The sequence below is a fragment of the Medicago sativa genome, chromosome 6 (genome assembly GCF_051527215.1).
Source record: "Medicago sativa cultivar Bolivia chromosome 6, Bolivia_mono, whole genome shotgun sequence".
NCBI lineage: Eukaryota > Viridiplantae > Streptophyta > Magnoliopsida > Fabales > Fabaceae > Medicago > Medicago sativa.
In genome coordinates this window covers 88126179-88151656 of record NC_140754.1, presented here as the reverse complement: position 1 = coordinate 88151656, position 25478 = coordinate 88126179, and the positions used below count along the sequence as shown (strand labels likewise).

General features: G+C 32.1%; 1 protein-coding gene and 2 pseudogenes across 2 annotated transcripts; 2 read left to right on the top strand and 1 right to left on the bottom strand.

The window, feature by feature from the left end:
* Positions 1 to 5004: 5004 nt before the first annotated feature.
* On the top strand, positions 5005 to 5875 carry LOC146917897 (putative calcium-binding protein CML27 pseudogene; annotated as a pseudogene). Its single transcript, XR_015013543.1, has one exon. The product of XR_015013543.1 is annotated as a putative calcium-binding protein CML27 pseudogene (transcript).
* A 10022-nt stretch (positions 5876 to 15897) lies between these two features.
* LOC146917896 (uncharacterized) lies at positions 15898 to 19207 on the bottom strand (annotated as a pseudogene).
* A 992-nt stretch (positions 19208 to 20199) lies between these two features.
* Positions 20200 to 24595, top strand: LOC146917895 (ras-related protein RABA6a-like). The gene is made up of 2 exons (XM_085716663.1): positions 20200 to 20567; positions 23993 to 24595. Exons 1-2 carry the CDS (start codon positions 20350 to 20352, stop codon positions 24423 to 24425), a joined length of 651 nt encoding a protein of 216 aa, XP_085572789.1. The 5' UTR covers positions 20200 to 20349; the 3' UTR covers positions 24426 to 24595.
* Positions 24596 to 25478: the final 883 nt, after the last annotated feature.

Sequence of the window (25478 nt, the reverse complement as noted above, 5' to 3'; positions counted from 1 at the left end):
GAAGACTTTGATCAAGGAAAACAAGACTTATACTTTGTATAATTGTCATGAGTTTGATAATGACATTGCATTTAATCCTTTTAAGGTTGTTTTTGGTTCTGGTAAAAAGGTGCAGAAATATGACAAGTTAACTAACGTTCTTACTCATGAATTTCGCTTTAAGTCATTTAAGGAAATTCAAGATGGAAAATTCAAAAATGACGTTTTATATGATATAATTATGTGCTTTATTTTATTTCTGTGATTTCTCCGATTATAATGTTCTTATAGATGTTTTTTTTAAGAAATCATCGGGCTTCTTCATGAGATTGTCAAGACAACCAATTGGGACTGGAAAGAAACCATGTACGAACATTATGTTGAAAGATAAAATGTATTATCTTCTAATTTGTCAGCATCAGATGACATTATTTTTTTAAAGTTTGATAATGACCTGAAAGATGTATTTCCTTATCCAGCGGGAATATGGTTGATGTAACACTATTGGAAAAATACTTCGTAGCTTTATCATTTACCATCTATTTACTTTGAGTTCTTTGCTTCCATTTTGTAGCCAATGGCAACCCAAATATATGTAACAATTGGTCAGGTTCGAGGTTGCTCATCAACCTACATCATCCGGTTGTTGAGTAGTTTAAGATTTAGTAAGTTTGCATTATGATTTCACAATACAATGTTAGAGTAACTTATTATTTCACAATCTGATTTGATTATTTTTTGACCATGTTTCTTGAATTGTTGTCGTGACCTTAACACTTCTCAAGCTCAGAGTCAAAGCTTCAGTCAGAACTTAAGTCAGAGTTCGACTTCTTCTCAACGTACTTCGTACGACGATTTTTTCAATCTGTCTCAAGTTAGGCCAATTGTTGAATTTATAAACTTAGTCAAGGTCTGTTTTTTTATGCACAAACATGCTTTGAGTTTTTTTACGCACAAATTAAAAATACATATTGCATTATTCTTTATTTCATGTGCATAATTTGTGTTAGGATACATACTACATCACTATTTGGAAAAAACTAAATTCAATCCTAACCAGCTTGGATGGTATTATGAGAGTTGCACCAAATATTCGAAGACATCAATGTCAAATGGTGCTAGCTATAAATGTACATGCGGGAGTGATGCTAAATTTTCATTTGTTTCAACAATGTTAATTCGCCAACGGGGTACATATAATCCACGTGCATGCATTTATCTAGACTTATAGGAATATAAATTAGAAGTCATGGTACATTTTCTTTAGCTTAAAATCAGTTATTCTACCTTCATTTTATAAATTATATGTAACTATATTCGCATACATCTTATCCATGTTAATATGCATTAGACTAATATTGCAGTTATTTTTCTGTTTAGCATTTCTCAAACGAGGTGTCAAGAACAATTTTGAAAGAAAAGCCCAAAACAATCACTCTCATTGATGACCAGACGCAGAGAAAGTATAAGTGTCGTCTCATTACCGCCGAAAGAGCAAGCTATGAAAAATACTTGGGTGGACAGTGGTTCAATTTCTGTAGAGAACATGTGATGGAAGAAAGTGGTAAGCTCATCTTTGATCTCGAAAAGTCACTGAAGAACTTGCACGTTTGAGTTATTCCAAAGTAGATCTTTGTCGTTGAACTATTTGAACTTCTACTATTTTGGCGTATCGCTTTGGACTGTAATCGTAAACTATCTTGACTTTGGGATGTCATTTGTTCTTTTCATTTTGTTTGATGTAAATATTGGCAAAAATCCCTTTTTGGTTAGTCTATGACACTTGCAGTTTCTTTTATAAACCTAACTATTATGTAACGTTAATCTGCACATTGTTGGTTCCTTCATTGGTTCCAATTAGTATCATGTTAATTATAATGTTGTTTTCCTAATCTCTTGAACAAAATAGAACATGCTCTTTTCCTACAGCAAATCTTTATTATGTTTTGGTATATGTTTTAGAAATGTACATATAGCTGAGATTTGTGCAATATGCTTGTTTGATTTTCACATTTATGAACGACATCAATTTCTTAGAAAAATGCAGCTATTTATCTTAATTTGCCCATTTATCCTTTATAACAAAGTTTTTTAAAAATACAGTAAAAGTGATTTATTTAGAATATCCGAGTTTGTGCAATATTCATTAATTTGCTCATTTTTCATTTGGAACATTTTTTTTACAAGATACGTTATTCAACCCGTGCGAAGCACGGGTTTGTAACTAGTTATAAATCCAAAACACAATACATTTCGAAGTAGCAAAACATAAACAAAGTAGACCACCACACAAAGAACAAGCACCATGTTTTCTTAAAGAAGAAGTTGATGGTCACAATTATTTGGGTACACTCACATATTTAAAAAAGTAGTAAGATAAAAGAATTAGATAACATGTATTTTAAAATAACTATATTATATACATTTGATTGTGTGTTCAAATCGTTCTGACCATTCAAGTATTTTCCTCTCTTAAGTCTTCGGGTTTTACATAGGCAACATTCATCCATTGGTGTAAACGTCCTCACTTTTCCTTTTAATAGTCTATTTAGTCTAAACAAAGTCACAAACATTATCTAAAATTTATCTAAAATTCACACACATGATTACAATGTTCTGGGTTCAAACTTAGATAAAAGTGTTCATCTAAAAATATTTATATTATTAGTTGAATTAGACTTAAAAAATTTTATTTATTTTCTTTTTAATTAGGGGTTAAGTTGCTCTTAATTTTTATAACAACTCCACATAACTAACGTCTTGTTAATGTCAAAGAGGAATGCTATGTGCAATCTCTCTTACACTCTCTCTCAGACACTCCCTCATCCATTGGTCCATGTCATCAAAATTTTTAAACCAATCACCTCTTAACCTGGACTTCTGGTTTACAAACGCTCACTATCTTTCTTCTATTCAAACTTAAAAAAAAACAGCATCCATGTCCTTCTTTGCGCCCAAATCTGACCTTTAAGAGTTGCTAAAACAAGATTATATCCTAAAAATCAATTACGACATCTTAACAATCGAACACATACCACTCTCTTACAAATGGGTTCTTTGATTTTATGGAAAATGATTATGCGTCTATCTCTATTTCTTCATCTTTATCTTATATGCACAATAACCTCACAGTGAACCAGATGAAATTTGTTTGAATCTGCCATCTTCATCTCAAATTACGTTTTACTCAACATCGACACCGTAACAATTTTTCAATGATTCAAGTGCTTTCTTTTCGTCAGCATTTCAAAAGATTGACGATGTGGTGCAAAAGACCCAATTCTTTTCTTGCCATGTGTTTTTGACTAACGAGCTTGATGAAGACACTTTGAGAAAACACCAGGTCTAGAAACGTAAAGCTAATTTATTATTTTATTAATTTAATTAATAAAATAGTGACTTGGACCACTTAATTTATTATTGGTGTTTTCTCTTTACCAACTTAGCCGGTTGCCTGTTGCAGACCATTTTAATAATAGTGACTTGGACCAATAATAAAGCAAGTATCCAATAGCAAGTGTCTAAGCGGTTGTGCTTAGCATTACTCAATGTCAAATCATTAGCATAACCATCAACATAATAATTTTTTAAAAGATGATTGAAAACCATCGACATAATAATTATTTAAGAGGTGATTCAATTATGTATTTTGGATAAAAGACAAATTTGTTTGGCTTTATTTTGCAAAAGTCTCTTTCTTATAAATTAATAACTTTGTTGTAACCAAAAAAATAAATTAATAACTTTGTGTTGTTTTTTTAGTTATATATAGAAAAAATGAAATAACCATATGAAAATTCACACGTAAACGAAGAAGTCAAGTTTTAACACCGATCAATCTATCTTTAAAAAAAAAACACCGATCAAACTAGTAATTTCAACATATTTATTAGTTGAATTAAGACTTGTAATTGTATTCAATGTTTTTTTTTTAGAGATTAAGATGAGGAGAAATGCTAGCAATATCTCTATTGAACATTCTCTCTAGCACTTTTTTTTTTTGGGCTTCGGCTGTTTGAGGGTGCTAGTGGTTTTTCTTTGGGGTTTTTTCTTGGTGTAATACTTGGGATTTAATCCCCTTATATATATAATATATTTTGCCATTTAAAAAAAAAACTTATTTTTTTATTGGATAAAATCAATGTTTGTCCCACCACTTTATGTGGGTTCCATTTTCAAAGTGTAGATCTTATATTGATTTCATCCAATAAAAGAGTGGGTGTTAGAGAGAATGTTCAAAAGAGAGTGTTGCTAGCTTTTCTCTTAAGATGAGGTATTAATAACCAAGTGATTGATGAACTTTACCAAATAACAAATCGTTCTAAAGAACACGAGTTAGATTTTTATAAAATAACTTTTTCTCATACTATAGCAACTGAACTCTAAATTAACACAACTCTTCATCTAGGAATCGAAAAATTAACACAAAAATGTAGTTGAAAGATTAACCAAAAAAAACAAAAGGGTTAAATATGTTTTTGGTCCCTATAAATATACCAACTTTTCGTTTTAGTCCCTCTAAAATTTTCCTTCAACTTTTAGTCCTCCAAAAATTTTCCATCTTCACTTTTGGACCCTCTTTTAAAGTAAACTCATATGTAGAATTTATATTTTTAAATAAAATTTTGCAGAAAAATTAATAATATTATAAGAATATCTCCCAAAAAAATTTAGAATTTTTTAACAAAACATGAATTTAATATGAATTTTTATATAATTTATGGTTAAAAATTCATATTAAATTTATGTTTTGTTAAAAAATTCTAATTTTTTTTGGAAAATATTTTTACAATATTCTACACATTTCTACACAATTTCATTAAAAAATACTAAAATTAACTTAAAAATAGGGACCAAAAGTAGTGATTGAAAATTTTATAGGGATTAAAAGTTGAAGGAAAATTTTAGAGGGACTAAAACGAAAAGTTAGTATATTTATAGGGACCAAAAACATATTTAACCCAAAACAAAATTAGTTGGGATTTCCATATTTATTTTTATTTTATTTGTTTAAAAATTCATTGACCATAGTCTTCTTGTACTATAGTAACAACAAAACCAACTCAAGTACCACCTTCAGTCAATTATTATCATCTTCTCTCCAAACGCTACCAATCCCAAACCGAGTAATCTTCAAAACTTCAAAACCCAATGGCAACAAACGAATCCATTCCAGTAGAATCCGACCCGACTCCAACACCTTCACCACTCCTCGGCGACATGGACGAACTCAAAAAAGTCTTCAACAACTTCGACGCAAACGGCGACGGCAAGATCTCCGTCAACGAACTCGAAACCGTTCTCCGAACACTCAGATCCGACGTACCACAACACGAAGAACTCCGACGCGTCATGCAAGAACTCAGCCCCGACCACGACGGTTTCATCAACTTACCCGAATTCGCCGCGTTCTGCCGCACCGACACTACCGACGGCGGCGATTCAGCTCTTCGTGATGCGTTCGATCTGTACGATAAAGACAAAAACGGACTCATTTCAACTGAAGAGCTTCATCTTGCACTGGATCGTCTTGGAATGAAGTGTTCCGTTGAGGAATGTCATGAGATGATTAAATCTGTTGATTCTGACGGTGACGGTAGTGTTAACTTTGAAGAATTCAAGAAGATGATGACAGCGAAAGTCAAGACTCACACCGTTAACGAATCTGTTAATTAGACGGTAGAGATTTTCTCGGTCTTCATCGCCGCCGGTTGAAGTTCCGGTGAATCTCCGGTAAGAGACGTTTTCGCTTTGCTTTTAACATAAATGAATAAATATAGATAAATAATGAGCGAATTGCTCCACTGAATCTTTAGACTTAGATCTAAATCGAAGACGAAAATAGAAATTTCGTATATTATCAAATTTGTAATTGGAATGAAACTTTTGTTCTTCACGTTTTTCTTTCTTTAATCATGATTATTACAGCAGGTTGATTAAATTGTTTATGTTTTGAGTAATTTGATGTATGTTTGGTTCTCGTGATACCAATTGACTTTCACAGTAAACAAATTGTACCGTGAAATTCATAAGATTTTCCATATAGCTTATAAAAAAAATTATAGCATATATAAAAGCAATTTAACGTTATTTTTTCTTTTGTTATAAAAATAGCTTAAACAAACTTATACATAAGCGCTTATTATGATAAGTGTTGTGTTATTATAACTTGTTTATTGAAATAGACCTAAAGTTAATATGATCAAAATTTTTGCAACAATTCTTTTGCTAAGAGATTATAGGATTCCTTGTACTAGTTTATTCTGTTTTTTATAAGCTACTTCAAGTTGTGTTTGCATTTATAACTTATATTTCTTCTTAGTTAAATCGCCAAATTTATCAAACAATGCGAATTTAATTAGTTATCAACTTATCTATTATCAATTAATTTATTTACTATCGGCCAAATAAGTTTATCCGATATCAGTTATAGAAGTTTTTCTGTTATCAATTAGTTTATTCGGTATCAGCTATAAAAGTTTATCCGGTATTAATTAGTTTATTCGGTATCAACTATAGAAGTTTGTCCGTTATCAACTAGTTTATAGTTGACTATAAACTATTTTTTACCGAATTTAACAGTAAATTGTATATAGTGTACAAGTTGTTAATAGCCAGGGCCGGCCTTGAGGGGGTGCAAACAGCTCAACCGAGCTGGGCCTCCCCCAAGGATGGGCCTCAAAAAAAAAAAATTATACCCAGTAGTATACTATCCAGTAGTACACTATCCTGCAATAAAGGGGGTGCAAACAGCGCATGACTTTTGATTGTTTTGTGCAGGTTTAATTTTCCTCTTGCTTTTGGTGTTAGGTGGGGATTCCTCGTGTATACGGTAGTTATTTTCACCTATGGGTGTACCGCATATATACGGCACGTTGTATTTATCTTTTAAAAAATATAAATAGAGCATTGCTCTTTTAAAAAAAATATGTTTTGATTTTATCACTGGCCTCTTTTCATTCCCAGAGCCGAGCCTCCGAATTCTCATGGACGGCCCTGTTAATAGCGATGGAATTGAGTAGTACAGTAGATTTGAAGGTAGACCATCCAATATGATATTTTTCCTACTTCCCTTCCCTCACCACTTGTTATGCTCAACTGAGATAGGTATATAGTATCTTACAGCAGATACTAACACTAGAATCTGGTTACATATATTTTCTGATTTCACAATAATAACCCTGCATACTATTTTCATCATAAAATTTGATAACCACCCTTTTGATTAAAAAAGAGGGAAGACCTAACATAGTCCCTCACAAAAAACTCATTACTCAAGTTAGTTCCTTAGCTTACAAAAATAAATGGGGACATTTAAGTCATTGAAATAATCTGTGTTTTTTTGTTTTGTTTATGTGGGACTTTTTCATCCACCATGTCATTTACCATGTTGTCTACATGCCATGTGATCGATTGAAGGATCAATTTAGTCTCTAACAAGAGAAACTATTAGGAAGAACTTGGAGATTGATGAATTGGACTAAAATATAGTTTGTGACAAAAGATTATGGCGAAATTTGATCCATGTAGTTGATCTCACTTAAGGATTAAGGTTTGGTTGTTGATGTTTAAAACAAAATGTTTTCAATCACAACAAAACACATTTTAATCCCAAGAATATTCTGAAAAAATTTCAGTCTCTCTATCTGATTGTTATGTGTTGTATGTAAATTACAAAGGTAACATGTTTATTTTTGTTTTTTACTTACCCATTATCTGCATATTTCTAAAGAAAACAACTACCCGTCAATAATTTTTTTCGTTCTTCCTCTTCCATTTTTTACTCTCGTTTTTGCCCAAATCAATAAAACACAGCGAACAACCCTAAATCTCCATCTTATGATATAAACTTTCCCTATCCTCTTCACTCGATCGAATGCAGGGATGAGTCGTTCGCACATTGAATGTGTGTTTCCCTTTACACTTCATATTCATTTTAGGTTTCACCCTCCTCTCATGTGTTCTATTGTAGTGCTAAAGGGACACTTAATTTCTTCACATGACATGCAGGCAACATGGTGGACTGAAAAGTTTCTCTAAACTTTTATATTTCACAAAAAAAAAATTCATAAAAAGAGTGGAAGGAGATTCAAAAATGAAAAAAAAAAAAATAGTTTGTAAGAGATTGTTGAGAGACTATGATGTAGAGAGAAGAAAATTGTGAGAAATGAGCATGAATGATGAGAAATGAGAGGGAGTATTTATAAGATGACAACCAACACGTTCCGGCAGCCTAGTGTTTTGAATTTATTTTTAAAAAAAATAAATAAAAAACTGAGTTTTTGCAGACCCATTTTTGGCTGTTTTGGCCGCAAATGACATAAAAACTGTCGAAGTCTTCCTTGGATTTTCAGTTGCCGGTAATTTCATGTTTTCTTGAAGTGCAAGCAAAATTTATTAACGAGGGTGCAATGAATAAACTCTAAATCCGTTGCAAACACTTTAAAGACATAAAAGAGGCTTACTCCATCAATTTGAAAACAGGCTCGCTATATGTCCCGAAACAAACCTTCCCGAATTTGTCCCGAAACACTAGCACCGTTGGATGTAAAAAAAGGAGTCCGGATCCTCTCCATTTCCTCTGAAAATGGGGATCGACATTTCCTTGCCTTGCGGAACGACACGTGGCATAAGTGGAAACCAACGGTTGAGATCTATTCTTTCTTTAAAACCAATTAAAATTATTAAATAATTAAAGAATTCAATTTAAATCAGTTTCCAAATTTGCTGGCAAACCGCAGGTGACAAAACCCAGCAATTTCCTTCACCTCTGTTCCTCTCTATCAATCCACCACGTCTATGATGTTCGAATTGGATACCATCTCAAACTCATCTGACATGATTAAGTATATAATTAATTATGGTGCTGCGTTGTTTTGCTTTGAAAACAAGTGTCCTACAATCATCGCAGACCTCATCTGACATGAAGAAATTCATGAAAGCCATGTTTCCAGAAACAATAGGTTTAATTCATTGAAGGCATGAAACAAGTGTCCCCGTAAATTTGGTAACTGATTTTGTTTAATATAAATTGAATTCTTTAATTATTTAATAATTTTAATTGGTTTTAAAGAAATAATAGATCTCAACCGTTGGTTTCCACTTATGCCACGTGTCGTTCCGCAAGGCAAGGAAATGTCGATCCCCATTTTTAGAGGAAATGGAGAGGATCCGGACTCTAAAAAAAGCTGCCTTCACACAATACATGGGGTAGGTGAGTAAAAAAAGTTGCCTTCACACAATACATGTCGGGCTATATCGGGACACCGCTTTTCGAGATAAATCGCTTTTTCCATTTGAAAATACTAAATTTTTATTTCTATCCTCCTTACAATAAACCAAAATGAAGACACGTATTTAATAGGGTCCACCACCTTCAAAAATGTCTTCATCATATAATTCTTTCCAATTGTATATACAACGACCAAAACTCACATTAAATATGTTTTTGGTCCCTATAAATATGTCAACTTTTCGTTTTAGTCCCTCTAAAATTTTCCTTCAACTTTTAGTCCCTATAAAATTTTCAATCTTCACTTTTGGTCCCTCTTTTAAAGTAAACTCATATGTAGAATTCATATTATTTAATAAAATTTTCCAGAAAAATTCAAAATATTATAAGAATCACTCCAAAAAAAATTCAGAATTTTTTAACAAAACATGAATTTAATATGAATTTTTATGTGTTTTAAGGTTAAAAATTCATATTTAATTTGTGTTTTGTTAAAAAATTCTAATTTTTTTTAGAATTTTTTTTTAGAATATTTTATACATTTCTGCACAATTTCATTAAAAAATACAAAAATTAAATTAAAAATAGGGACCAAAAGTAGTGATTGAAAATTTTATAGGGACTAAAAGTTGAAGGAAAATTTTAGAGGGACTAAAACGAAAAGTTGACATATTTATAGGGACCAAAAACATATTTAACCCTTTTCTTTTTTATGGTTACAACGACCAAAACTCACATTAGTGCAGTTTTCTTTTTTATGGTACAACACATTAGTCTAGTTTTAATAAGGCTTAAATGCACTTTTGGCCCCCTATGTTTGCCGTTGTAGTAATTTTGGCCCCCTAACAAAAAAAATGCAATTTTGACCCCTTAATTTTGCTATGTCTAGGGAAATATGCTCTTTTGGCCCCTTATCTTTACAAAAACGTTGCGATTATGGGCCCCTTTTTGGGACACGTGGCGGCTACTCAGCATGGTTGGGAAAATTAGGGGGTCAAAATTGCATTTTTTTTTGTTAGGGAGCTAAAATTGCTACGACGGCAAACATAGGGGACCAAAAGTGCATTTAAGCCTTTTAATAATAGAAAAATGCTAAATATTTTGAAAGAGTTGTGCTATTTGTAGCGAAGCAATTTGTCAAAAATTTATCGTGATTAACCTATCACCGTTAGATTAACAATTGTTACAATACATGTTGGATGGAATACAAAGTGGATTTATATATGTTACACTTACTTTAACATTGTGGTGATATGCTCTTAGACTACTTTCTCCGGACAAATAGCATTTTCCTTTGCTATGAATAACACCACTTAATATTGCTAAAATAATAAGATGAAAAATAAAGTTCAAGTTCTACATGAAACAAATACAAACAAAAAGATAAAAAATAAAGCTCAAGTTCTACATGAAACAAATACAAACAAATAAAAGACCAAAAGATGCAAAATAACAACTCTTTCTACTTTGAGTTAAAATTAGTTCTTATTTTGTGTTCTACTTGTTTCCTTCTCAACTTGAACATGCTATCACTGTTCCTCTGCATACAAATGCACCATCATAGCCCTAATATTCATATCTCTTCCCAGGGCCGGCCTAACATGTCAAGAGGCCTAAAACAAATTTTATAATGAGACCTTTTGGAATTTAAAAAAATAACACAATGCTTATTAAAAACATAATAAATCAAGTTTTGTTGAATTCAAGATTTGAACTTAGGACTAAAAGAATTTGAGGCCTTAAAATTGACCAACTAAGCTAGATAAAAATTGATTATTAGTATGTGATATTATACATTTATATTTAAATTGACTTATTTTGAAGCCTTTTTTTAACCCAAAATCTTGAGACCTAAAACCATTGCTTGGGTGGTTTGACCCTTAGGCCGGCCCCAACCCTTCCTTGTTGGAACAAAATGTGTTTAACAATGAACCTTGAGAGTTTTGATGATAACAAGGTATTAAAAAGTGTCAATTGGACTAGCTAATATTTGTTCAAGTGTACAGGACCATATACGAAAATTTACATCTTAAATAGGTTCTGGATGAACAAAAGAGAGCTAAGAAATCAACAAAAAGGAAGCTTAAAGCGTCTGAAGAGAAGTGCTCCTAAAGTCAAAAGTGCTCCTGAAGACAAAGTGCTCCTGAAGTGATGACGTTATCAGAAGCAGAAGTTCATCAGAAGCAAGTTCACCAGAAGCAACCTCATCAGAAGCTGAAAATCACCAGAAGCTGAAGATGCAAGACTTAAAGTTTTCAAAAGTTGTTCAATGGATTTGGATTCGAAAGCATTGCAGAAGACTGGGAATACAAAGCAATAGTCATTTTGAGAAGATTTGAAGGCATTAGATGCTTATCTTCAAAAAGCGTTGACAAAGTACAATTGTACGAAGTGTACAACCACTACCTCCACTACTCTGCAATGTCCCTGCTACAAGACAAGAAAACAGCTCTGGAATACAACTCTGCCTGCAACGATGTTCCTTCACAATAGGAATGGATTTCAAATTGATCCTTCATAGGACAACAACCATATCAAGCAAAAGATCATTGGTGATTGATCAAAGCTTCAAACGACTCTTTTTGATGCGCTGGCAATTTCACAACGTCTCTTTCAAACCTCTATATAAAGGAGTGAAAACTTAGAGATTGGTAGAGAGACTCAACAACAATTTACAAGTGCTAAAACTCTGCTGAAATTGTTCTGCATTCAAAGTTCACTTAGAATTTCTGTTTTCAAGTTCATATCTTAGAAATTCTAGAGTCTTAAGAGTCTGTATCTGATTTGTATTGTGAGTACTTCTGATTGTATATCAAGTGTTCAACCTCAAACATTTTTCTTTGTGGAAGGAACCTGTATAATTGCTTTGTGTCTTTCTTCCTTCCCTCTCTCTGTTTTTATCCGTTGCATATTAGTCCTGAACTTCACTTCAGAAGCAATTCTCACTTTGCTTCTGATCAGTGTTTTCAGCTTAGGAGAAAACAAAGAAAAAGCTAACACAATTCAACCCCCTTCTTGTGTTTTTTCTCACCTTCATTCCTATCTTCCCATCTTTATTTCTACTGCCAGCATGACAGCCAGTGAGATAAACAAAAAGAAACAAGTAAACAAAAGTCAAGGTGTTGTCATATAGTTTGGTCGGATAAACAAAAGCCTTTATGTTGGTAAAATTTATTTAAAATTCGAATTCATTTTAGAAAAAAAATAATATAAAAATACCACATGCATGGTGTTGCATAATTGGAATGTTAGCGCAGCAATGGAAGCTTGAACACCAAGCAACACAAAATAGAAGCAGTTTTGAAGTTTGTTAGGGTTTTTGGTTTTGAGTGATTTTGAGAAAGAATGAGAAGAAAGAAAGAATAGAGTTTGTGAAATTAATATTTCATTATCAATGTAAAAGAATCACACTACAAAGGCTTTTATATACAAAGTGTTACTTGAAAAACAAGTTGTTTTCCAAACTGTAACAAAATAAGCCAAACCGTAAATTGCTATTAACCAAACCGGAAATAGCTCTAACAAACCATAAATGGCCTAATAGCTTCCGTAAATTGCTAAAGCAAAGTAAAACAAAGTGTAAGTACTAAAACTTGAATTATACTAAAACTAACATCCTCCCTTAATTCAAGTTTCCACTTCCTTCATGCCAATCAAGCTTCTGAGCATGATGAATCTGTCAACCTTCAAAGCTTTTGTGAATATGTCTGCAAGCTGCAACTCAGTGGAGCAGTGGACAATCTTCAAAGCACCTTTGTTTACTTGCTCCCTCAGAAAATGGAACTTAGCCTCTATATGCTTGCTTCTCCCATGCAGAACTGGGTTTCTTGCCAAGCTTATAGCAGATTTGTTGTCTATGAACAATACTACAGGTCTGCTAACCTCTATCTCCATCTCTTTGAGTACATTTTCAAGCCAGACTGCCTGACATGCTGCCATACACCCTGCAATGTACTCAGATTCGCAGGTTGACAATGCTACAATTGGTTTCTTCTTAGCACACCATGAAATTGGAGCATTTAAAAACTTGAATAGGTACCCTGAAGTGCTCTTCCTATCCTGCTTGTCTCCACACCAGTCAGCATCAGAATATGCTATCAGTTCCATAGAACTTTCATTCAAACACTTAGGAAATAGAATACCATACTGCAGTGTTCCTTTGATGTATCTCATTACCCTTTTGGCTGCTAGCAAATGAGATACTCTTGGCTCACTCATGAATCTACTGACTATACCAACTGCATATGCAATATCAGGCCTACTATTGCATAGATACCTCAATGACCCTACAATTTGTTTGAACAAAGTAGGATCCACCAGTTCTTCATCTTCATTCATTACCAGCTTTACATTTGTCTCAGCAGGTGATGATGATGGATTGCAGTCAATCATATTGAACCTTTTCAATATATCAGATGCATATTTCCTTTGATGCATCCCCAGACCCTCTGTTACTTCAGTAAATTCCATGCCTAGAAAATATGTCAATTTTCCTAAATCTGACATTTCAAACTCATTCATCATCTTAGTTTTGAATGCTTCTATCTCATTCACATCACTACCAGTCACTATCAAGTCATCAACATATAGACAAATGAGTAGTTGATTATCTTCAGTGCCTGTTTCAATCCATAGAGAGCTTTGTGTAATCTATACACCATATTCTCCTTCCCTTTGATTTTGAAACCTGGTGGCTGTGTCACATACACTTCTTCATCTAAGGGACCATTTAGAAAAGCAGATTTTACATCCAAATGATGCATTGGCCAGTTCCTGCCACAAGCTATAGCAACTATCAATCTCACAATCTCTAGTCTTGCTACTGGAGCATACACTTCAAAGTAGTCCATACCAGCCTTCTGCATGAGTCCCCTAGCCACTAATCTTGCTTTGTGCTTGGCTACTTCACCATTTGGCTTCAGTTTCAACTTGAAAATCCACTTCACATCTATTGGTTTCTTGCTTGCAGTCAGTTCCCATGTGTTGTTTCTGTTGATTGAATTCAACTCTTCAATCATTGCATTCTTCCACACATCTTCATTTAATGCTACTTCATAATTGATTGGTTCTGCATCTGGTAGTAGTGCAAAATGCACAAATTCCCCATCTTCATTAACTAAATTATCTGGAGTGACTTCATGTCCAGCTAATCTAGTTGAAGCAAATCTCTGTCTAGTTGAAGTTCTAATGACTGGATTTTCTTCAATTTGCACTTCAGGTTGAACTTCAGTATCAAGTTGAATTTGTTCAACTTGATCATCTTCTACAATTACTGTGGGAACTGTGTGACTGGAACTCTTCTCTTTCTTATTCCAATCTCATGTTTCATATTCACAGATTTTAACATCTCTGTTAATCACTATTGAATGATTTAGAGGATGATATAACATGTATGCACATGTTTCATGATAACCAACCAATATCATAGGCTCACTCTTGTCCCCCAACTTTCTTCTCTTTGCATCAGGGATATGCATATAGCATAATGAACCAAACACTCTTAAGTGTTTTGCTGACTGCTTGCAACCAGTCCAGATTTCCTCAGGAATTTGATCAAGTTTCTTAGTGGGGCATCTGTTCAAGATGTAAGCTGCAGTTCTTACTGCTTCGCCCCAAAAAGTGTTAGGCATCTTCTTCAACTTGAGCATACTTTTAGTCATGTCAAGCAGGCTTCTATTCCTTCTCTCAGCCAAACCATTTTGTTGTGGAGTGTATGGAGCAGTGACTTTCTGCACAATACCATTGTCTTCACAAAACTTCTCAAACACTTTTGAGGTATACTCTCCACCACCATCAATTCTTAAAATCTTAATAGACTTTCCACTTTGCTTTTCTACCAAGATTTTAAACTTCTGAAACATTTCAAATGCTTCAATTTTGGCCTTGATCAGATATAACCAGAGTTTTCTGTTGAACTCATCAACAAAACTGATGAAATATTTGTTGCCCCCTAATGAAGGAACCTCTAAAGGACCACACACATCTGAATACACAACATTGAGCAGCTCCTTTGATCTACTAGCAATACTTAAACTGAATGCATTTCTAGGTTGCTTGCCCAACAAGCAAGTATCACACACTATGTTTGGTATTTCAATTTTAGGTACACCAAGTATCATTTCTTTATCAGCCAATTGATTAAGACCTCTAAAATTGAGATGACCATACCTATAATGCCAGAGCCAACTATCTTCATCTTTCACCATAGCTGATAAGCAATTCAGTTCCACATCTTTCATATTGGTCTGAAAAGTTCTATACTTTGCAAGAGGAGTCTTCAATACTAACCTTTGATTTTTATCAAACAGCTTGAAGATGTTGTCCTTCATAATTACTGAGTATCCTTTCTGAATGAATTGACCAACACTCAGTAAATTGCACTGCATTCCATGGAGATAAAGAACTTCTTCAATTATTGCCATTTTTCCATTCTTTCCTTCAATGGCAATATTCCCCATTCCTTCTGCAACCAAGACTCTATGATCTGCAAGCTTCACTTTTGTATTCCTTCCAGGATCCACTTGTCTTAACCATGTCTTGTTACCAGTCATGTGATTAGAACAACCAGTATCTAAGAACCAACTTTCTGAATTGCAGCTCTCATTACTGGTTGTTATAACCATCATGAATAATGACTCTGGATCTGAATCATCTTGTGCAATTTTTGCTTCCTCTTCATCATTCTTTCATTGCTTTCCTTTACCAGACCAACACTCTGAAGCATAGTGCCCAAATTTCTCACATTTGAAGCATTGAATCTTCCTCTTATCAGTTTTCTTCTTCTGATTAGAATTTCCTTCCTTTGAAGATTCACCTTTTTCAGATCCATTGTTCTTGCCTTTAGATCAATTTCCTCCCTTAGGGTTTTTCCTCCCTTTCTTGGAATTCTTTCTATCATTTTCATCCTTCTTGATAGTTTGAACTTGCAAGGCTTGTTGAATTGATCTTTCACTGCTCCTTTCTGAAACCATCAATTCATGAGCTTCTAAAGAACTCTGCAACTCCTCAATCTTCAATGTTTTAACATCTTTTGATTCCTGAATTGCCACCACAATGAAATCAAATCTTGGAGATAAAGTCCTCATGATCTTCTCAACAATCTGTTGATCTGTCATGGCTTCTCCACAAGCCTTCATCTGATTCACAAGATTGATGAGTTTGGAGATGTATTCAGAAATTTTCTGATCATCATCCATCTGCATCAACTCAAACTTTCTCCTCAGTGATTGAAGCTTAATCAACTTCACCTTTTCATCGCCTTCATGGTACTTTGAAAGAATATCCCATGCTTCCTTGGAACTAACCGTTTTTGAGATTCTTTCAAAGTTGGCTTCATCAAGACTCTGTTGAATCAAGAACAGAGCCTTGCAATCTTTCTTCTTCAGTTCTCTGTGTGCGTTCCTTTGCACTTATGTCGCATTCGCTGCTAAATCAGCTACACCATTCTGCACAATTTCAAGCAAATCTTGTGCTCCAAACAGGTTCTTCATCACTGTACTCCATCGTTCCCAATTACGTGCTTCAAGAATTGGAAGATGGGTATTGAAACTGCTGCTACCGTTCATGGTGATTCCTTCAGAGTTTCTTCCTACAAATTGCGTGATTGAAGATCTTGTTTAACCCTTAGAACGAAACCAAAAGCTCCTAATACCAATTTGTTAGCGCAGCAATGGAAGCTTGAACACCAAGCAACACAAAATAGAAGCAGTTTTGAAGTTTGTTAGGGTTTTTGGTTTTGAGTGATTTTGAGAAAGAATGAGAAGAAAGAAAGAATAGAGTTTGTGAAATTAATATTTCATTATCAATGTAAAAGAATCACACTACAAAGGCTTTTATATACAAAGTGTTACTTGAAAAACAAGTTGTTTTCCAAACTGTAACAAAATAAGCCAAACCATAAATTGCTATTAACCAAACCGGAATAGCTCTAACAAACCATAAATGGCCAAATAGCTTCCGTAAATTGCTAAAGCAAAGTAAAACAAAGTGTAAGTACTAAAACTTGAATTATACTAAAACTAACATGGAAGACGGTTAGCTATCAAAGCAATCCATCTCCAAACCATTCGAGTATTCACCTAGTTTTTATTGACTGGTCAACTATATCCTCATGATCTCTTTTGCTTTTGTTGCCTGCAATACATTCATTCACCACAAAGTACAGTCACATGCAAAGTTGCCTCAAAACGGTTATGAAAAAAACAAATATGGTAGGAAAGGAGAAATTAAATAATTGTATGTTATTATTTATTCCATAAGTACTTTATTTTTTACTATAAATATGAACGAAGATATAACAGAGAGAACACTTGGTAGAGGAGGAAAGAGTTTTTGAATGAACATATTGAGGTATTGATTGGCAGATAGGAATATCGTCAGGAGGAGTCGGGATTGACATTGGGTATTATAAATTTTCAATGTTTTTCCCGAACCGCTTCACGATATACCGCTTTGTGATCGCACCAAAGAAGATATTGCTTTATCACTTTTAAAGGCAAAATATGGTAGTTGTCCGCTCACCACCTCTTCAATTTTGGGGCTTGTATTTTTCTCATTACTCTCATGCACACTTGATTTCTTCATCAATTTAATTATGTTATGCTCGTCTCCTTTCGTTTCACTAGGTTTCTTTGGCATCGAATGAATAAAACAAGGCAACTTGTTCGATTTCACCATCGAATAAATAAAACTAAAAAGATAATCATATTTTGTTGACAAAAAAAAAAGGATAATCATATTTGACGATCTTCAAATGGTTTGAGAAATACATTTATTTTCTTATATTGAGAAAATTAATCACAATACACATTTTAGTAAGTCTGAACTTAGATGTGTTTGCTCATAAACAAAACAAAAGGAAATATACCATGTTGTTTATGCATTTTTCTACAAAATAATTTGATGTAAAACCACATATAATAAACTTAGTGCATATTTAGTATCACAATAAATTAATTTGTCAGAAATTATGATAGATCACCGTGATTTTAAACTAAACTTATAACTTCTGCAAAATTACCATTGGCTATGATACTAAACATCCTCGATTGAACTTGTTTATTATCTTGGAATTGGGTGAATGCATGTAATCATGTGTATTTAAATTGGGGATAATATTATTTTCATAAAAAAAAAAAAAAAAAAAAAAAAAACAGTGAGCTAGGGTGGCAAGTTGAGAAAACGAGAGGGTGTGAATAGTAATTCTCTCAATATGTGTTGTCGTAACTTGAAAAATGCTATTCTCGGTTCTAGCCAGATAACCATTAAGGGTTGTTTTGTAGAACTTTGCTATTCTCACTTCGATTTTTTTCTTCTGCAGGGGAACGATCGGTAGTTAACCGTCATTTGGGGTATCTCGGTATTCTAGCGGTGTATGAAGAGCAAAAATAAAGTGAAAAGAGTTTAAGTTTCTGTTTTCTTAATTTAATATGGTTTTCTCATAAGTAAATTATTATGATATTTATTCTTTAGGGATTTTTTATTTTTTTTTACAAAAATTCTTTAGGGATTTATCAGTTTCTCACAGTCACCTATTGAACGATAATTAATTATCGTTTGACACTTTTTAAATCAGTTAAATCAATTTTAAAAATTATTTTAATGGTAATTAACTGACTTTTTATTAAATAGTGTACATGATGATATCCTCTAGTCCATAAAAAAGTAGCGCTCTATGAAAACATGAAAGTAGACACCTCCACCAATTAGAAAAGGATATGCTTAGATTACATCTCTTCCTACAAATAAACCACTCACACGCAGAACTTTTAAGTTAATCAATTAATCTACTACAATTAACCAAAGCTCCATTTATTCATTGAAAAAAACAGCTCCATTAATGATAATATATATAATTTTTCAATCTCCATAGATTCCATTGATATTCTCGAACGTAATTGATTTTTTTTAATTATTGATTCTAACTTGAAGTTAAAATTGTAGTTTCAGCTTATTGCGTCTGGCCTCAATTACAAACAAAGTTTTATCTGGATTCATTTAATAATTAATGTATTTGGTTTGTAATACAGATCAAATAAATTAATTATTAAATGAATATAAAAAGTAAATTTTGCTTATAATTAAGGTCGAATGGAGTATATAATTGATTTTATCCTTTCAATTAGTTTCCAATATATTTTTAAATTAATGTATTTAAACATAAATCGTATTACATTTTTTTTAAAAGTAAATCACATTTACATTAATTTCAATTTTAGTCAAAATCATTTTACAAAATTAATTTACTAAAAATCAATTTATGTCAATGCATAATCAAACACAAAAGACCGATATTATTTCTTCTTCCCTTTGCTCCAACATTTTTCTCTCTCATCCTCAACTATAGTAGTGATGTTGATAATTATTTTCTCCGGTCATTGTTATAAGTAAGAAACAACTTTTTAGCTTTATTGAATAATTGATATATATATATATATATATATATATATATATATATATATATATATATATATATATTATAAACCAAATACATCAGTTATTCGATAAAATTAAAAAGTGAATTTTGTTTATAATAATAATCGGAGGAAGTGTCTCACAAATATAATGATGTGAGGATGTCATGTTGCTTACATGGATATTCTTCAATTTATATATAAAAACTTAAATGTCTCTAATCTCATATAGGTATGAAGAAATTTGATAGTAATAATATAACATACATTTTTAATATTAATTATATAATTTTTAACAATACATAAGTATGTAGTAGTAAATAATTAATATCGATCATAAGTGGAACCAACCTTTATGTTATTTTTGTAACAAAATAAACCTTTATGTTATTTCATTTATTGTATGGGACTGTTATGGTTGTAAAGGTAGTACTAGCACCACTACCACATACAATAACTTGATAGTGCCCCCTAGCTTAATCTTTAATTTAATATGTCACCGTGCATATAATTTTGATGATGACCATGCACCTTCTCATTACTTACTCCATATATATCCTTCTTTTTCTATACTTTATAAACAAACAACAATATCATTTGGTTTCAAGTGTTTTCTCACCTTCCCTATTAGTCTTCTTTCTTTGGAATTAAAGGGTATTACAAAAGAGGAGAAAAAAGTGCTTAGAGATAAATTAATTAAGATCATATATAGTCATTATATTATATATGGCTGATACATTTGATGAGCAGTGTGATTACCTCTTCAAAACTGTTCTAATTGGAGATTCTGGAGTTGGGAAATCAAATCTTATTTCAAGGTTTACAAAAGATGAATTTCGACTTGATTCCAAGCCAACCATAGGTGTGGAATTTGGTTACAAGAACATCAAGGTTAGAGACAAGCTCATCAAAGCACAAATATGGGACACTGCCGGCCAAGAGAGGTAATAACTCTTTTTTTCAACTACTTTCAATTAATATGTTTATGTTTTGTTTTCTTTAAACATGCCATCTCTTTAGTCTTGTTTTCTCAATTGTTTTTGTCCCTTTTTCTTGTCTTCAACATCTTAGCAAAATCCCTCAAAAAAAAAAAAAAACATCTTAGCAAAAGTTTTGTTTCAATGGTTTATTAACCAAATTTATGTAACCCAAGTTTGAATCCTTATTGGAACAATCATTCGTCCGATGTTATCTATCATATTCGTCGACTTTGGAATATTACTATTACGAAAAACATATGAAGCACAAATACGGACACGAACACTAGACACGAAACGGACACTGACACGCTAACACCGTCAATAATTTGAAAAGATCTCATAATTCACTGTAATTATACGTGTGTGTCGGTATTAGACACAACAAGTATCTGGTATCGGAATAAACCTAATCTAAGGAGTATCCGTGTTTCATAATTTTATGCAGGATGCATGTGAACTCAGTTGCATGATACTTCTAGTCTTTTTGCTTTCTTTTCTTGGCTTTAGTTGGTTTCATCCTTTTCAAACTAGCACTAGCATATTCTGTTTTCAAAGTTGCCGTTTATTTGGTTTGCTTACTCTAGAAGATTTTAAAATGAATTATACTTTATTTGACTTTATATTATTAGTGTTAATCTTTTCATCCCTTATCTACATCCCACAAACATTGGCCCCACCCTTTTTGTTTGTTGCTGCATTTTATCTGTTAACTAACTTCGTTTGTTGTTTGCTTTTGTATGTTATCGTAAATCGTAAATAAATAAAGAGCATTACTATATCTCTAGAAAAATAACATCAAGAATTCTTTAAGAATAAAGAGTAGTCAATCACAATGCACTATTTGTCACAATTCAAGGAGGTGTGGCTAAAAAATAGGAAGTGGACAAATAAATCATCCAATTAAAATTTGTCAATTGTGTCTTAAAAAATTCTTGATACTATTTTTCTAGAGAAGTAGCATTTTCCATAAATAAAACTAAAGGAAAGCACATACAAGAATAAATAAGTAAATATTTACAGCATTTAATAATTTTCCAACTTTACTACTCATACGTGACCTTGACAACGATATCTTGAAATTGGAAATGTACAAAATAAACAAAGCAAAAACTAATTAAAAGTCAGGGTTGCCAATTGAGTATAAGTTTGGTTATTTTGTGATGAAAGCATATATATGTAAGTCTATAACTAGAATAATTTCAGGTGGGACCTTGGTGATAATGGGATTATCATAAACTAAATTATAAGCTTGACATTAGGTTTATATTTAATTTTTCGTCAAAATAAAAGGTTTATATATTTAATTTGTTTATAGTTTTGATTAGATCAAATGCTCACTATTTGAAGGTATTATTCAGTCAAAAAGAAAAGATGGTTTTTTCTTATATCAATATCAACACGGTATATAATTCACCCCAAAAAAATCAACACGGTATATTATTGAAGGGTCTTGCTAACAAGTGTCATAAGGGCATTGTTTAAGGAACTCAAAAAAAGAAACTATGTCTTGAAAATACAAGTCAACCACTTTTTAAAGTCATAACCGTACAATTTCCAATGCAAAAATTGCTACTTTTAGATGCTTAAACAATACTCTTAGGGCACTTGTTAGCATTTTCCATTATTGAATTATGTAACACGTTTTAACGTTTGTTTGAATGAAAATGTTTATAAGAGTACTTTTCAAACAATAATTCCTCTAAATTACTCTCTCTGTCCCTATATGTAAACACTATTTGCATATAATAAAATGGTGTTTAGATATAGAGACGGAGGGGAGTATGTTAAAGAAAAGTAAAAATATTCAAAAGTTTAAGGATTATCCTTGGATTTTGACTTTCAATCATTTCTTGAGGGAGAGGAATAATTGTGCGGATTGGTTAGCAAAATATGGTTAGAAGTTGGATTGTTGCAATGTATCATGGACTCAATATCCAACACCATTAATTAGCTATGTAATGGCAGGTGTCTTGGAAACTCGTTTCTCTCGTGTTTAGTTTTTCTTTTTTGTTTTTTTTTTCATTTTCATAAAAAGAAAAAACAAAAAATAAATGCTTTTTTGGAACCTCGTCCAAATTTTCTTTCATCTTGACATCATGTAACTTCGTTATTCTTTGTATTTTTCAAAATTTAAAAGCATTTTTTGTTTTGATTTTTCAAATTTGAATTAGTACATAAATTAAATTGGTTTTCATTGTCATCCTCACTATATTTTAGTTCATCACAATTTTTTTCTCTTTTTTTACGTGGAAGTGTAGATATTATTTCAAATTAGAAGAAGAAAAAATTGACTCAAACTATCGAATAGAATGGAAGGGATTAATAATTTTTTTATTAAATTGAACTCAAGCGGTTAACGATCCTAGAAGGACAAATTGTTCGCCAAAACCCGAGTTTAATTTTTAGTGGAACAATTTTTATCAGGTTTTATTTTCCTTCGAGCGAACTCTAGATTACTAGAACTCTTCTTCTATACAAACCAGAGGGCTAAAAAAAACCTAGTACATATGGAAAAATATGTTGATATTTTCACTTCTTGAGTTATCTTTTATAGAATGAGTGACAATTGCAATAGCACAAAGGGTTCTATTCACTTTTATCAACAAAAAGAGTTTTATTCACTATGAATATCAATCATCAAGAATTAAATGCAATAAATTTATTTGTATTAATTTGACCCCACCACTTAAAATGTCTAGATCTGTATTGAAGTGTAGTAAATTGAAACCAGGTTGTTTTCAATTCAATGCAAATCTTTGATTTGAGTAAGGTTGGGTGGGGTGGGTCTAGGACAAGAATTGGGCATGTGCAGTCGATGCATAAGAAAACAAAGTTAGAAAGTGATTGATTATAGTGAGTAAAGAACAAAAATAACCAAGTCGACTATCAATAGGTCGAGGAAAAGCATGTGACACAAACATGGTTTTGGTCACCAACCCCACAATCAATAACTCAATAATCAATATTTCTTTATAAAGCTCACCAAACATGATATTCACTTAGAGAGCAAAATATTGTGTAAAATGCTTGCTAAATCACATTGAAATTCTTAATGCATAAGATTAATATTTAAATGTGTTTTTCTTTTGTCATTTAATTTCAATGATTGGATACATTTTCTTTTTTTTCCTAAAAAAAAAAACTTATGAGGGACTACTTTATCATTCATTACAGTCATACCTGACTCGAGTGACTAGTTTCAATAATTACACGCAGAAGATACCCGGTTCACACAAAAATAGATTATAAGCTTCATATCCCATCAAAATGATTTTTATTTTACTTTATTTTTAAATTTTACAATATTGGCTATCCTTCAATTATGATCATTACTTAATTTTGATCTCATATTTCATTCTCATAAATATGTGTACAATTTTATGGTGTAGGTTTAGAGCTATCACAAGCTCATACTATAGAGGAGCATTGGGGGCAATGCTAGTTTATGACATAACTAGGATAATAACTTTTGTTAATATAAAAAAATGGTTACATGAGCTTAGAGAATATGGAAATGAAGACATGGTGATTATACTAGTAGCAAATAAATCTGATTTGAGTCAATCAAGGGAGGTTGAGAAAGAAGAAGGAAAAGGGTTTGCAGAAAGAGAAGGTTTATGTTTTATGGAAACTTCTGCTTTGCAAAATTTAAATGTTGAGGATGCATTCTTAGAAATGATTACTAAGATCCATGATATCATAAGCCATAAAAGTTTGGAAGATAAAATGAATGGAACAAAATTAGGTCTTCCTAATGGGAAGGAAATTCATATAGCTGATGAAGTGACTGCTACTAAACAAGTCAATTGTTGTTATGGATGAGAACTTGCATCATAATTTTTTAGCTATTATGCAAGTATGATTTAATTAACTTGTTATAAATTATTTTTCTTTGTATTATTTATTTTACTTTGGGCTTTTATTTGATACATCAAGCTCATGGCAATTTGTAAGGGGTGAATTAAAGTTAAAATGTAAATGTTGTTTTCTTATATATTTTTATTTTTATTTTGTTAGTAGATATTATTATTTGTTGACAAGGTTTGAGTGGTAATTAAGAGACTCGGATATCTTAAAATAAGCGTTCAAGAGTTTGATTATTGGTCTTATATATGGATAAAACATGATTTAAATGAGAGACCTTTTATTTCTTTATCCGAGGGAAATGGGAGAACTTATATTTTGTGTATAATAGATTTTCAACGAAAGAATAATTAAGTTTACGGATTACTTTGCTAGTGATTCACCTTGTGCCTCCTTATGACCGAGAAAGCATAAATTTTGTTAAAAAATAGTAGTAAACAAAAAGTAAAGACTTTATTGAAGGAAACATGTTTATTTCAAATAATAAATTTAACTCTCGTTATAAGCGTTAAGACCTCGTTGATGGATAATTTATAAATAATTTTTTTGTAAGCACTTGAGATGCAACTCACTTAAACTTTTTAGGCTAAATTGCATTTGTGGTCCCTTAACTATTTAGGTAGTATCGCTTTGGTCCCTTAATTAAAATTCGATTTATTTTGGTCCCTTAACTTCTCTACGTTACACATTTTGGTCTTTTCCGTTAGTTTTTGTGATGTTCACACTAAACGTATCTAGAAAGTTTAGCATGTTCGTTATCTTTTAGTACTGGATACATTAAAATTTACAACAATAAAACTCTGAATGAATATTTTATACAATCATAAGTGTTCGTACAACAAGAGTATAACATAACTTGTCTAAAACATAGTAAATGCTTCCTTGAAATCCATATCATCCCGCAGCGGTACGAACGAGCACTTGCTGAAGTATCCATTCGGCTACAAGCTTGTCATACCAACCTGTTTATTTGAAACAAATAAGGATTGGGATGAGACATAATGTCTCAGT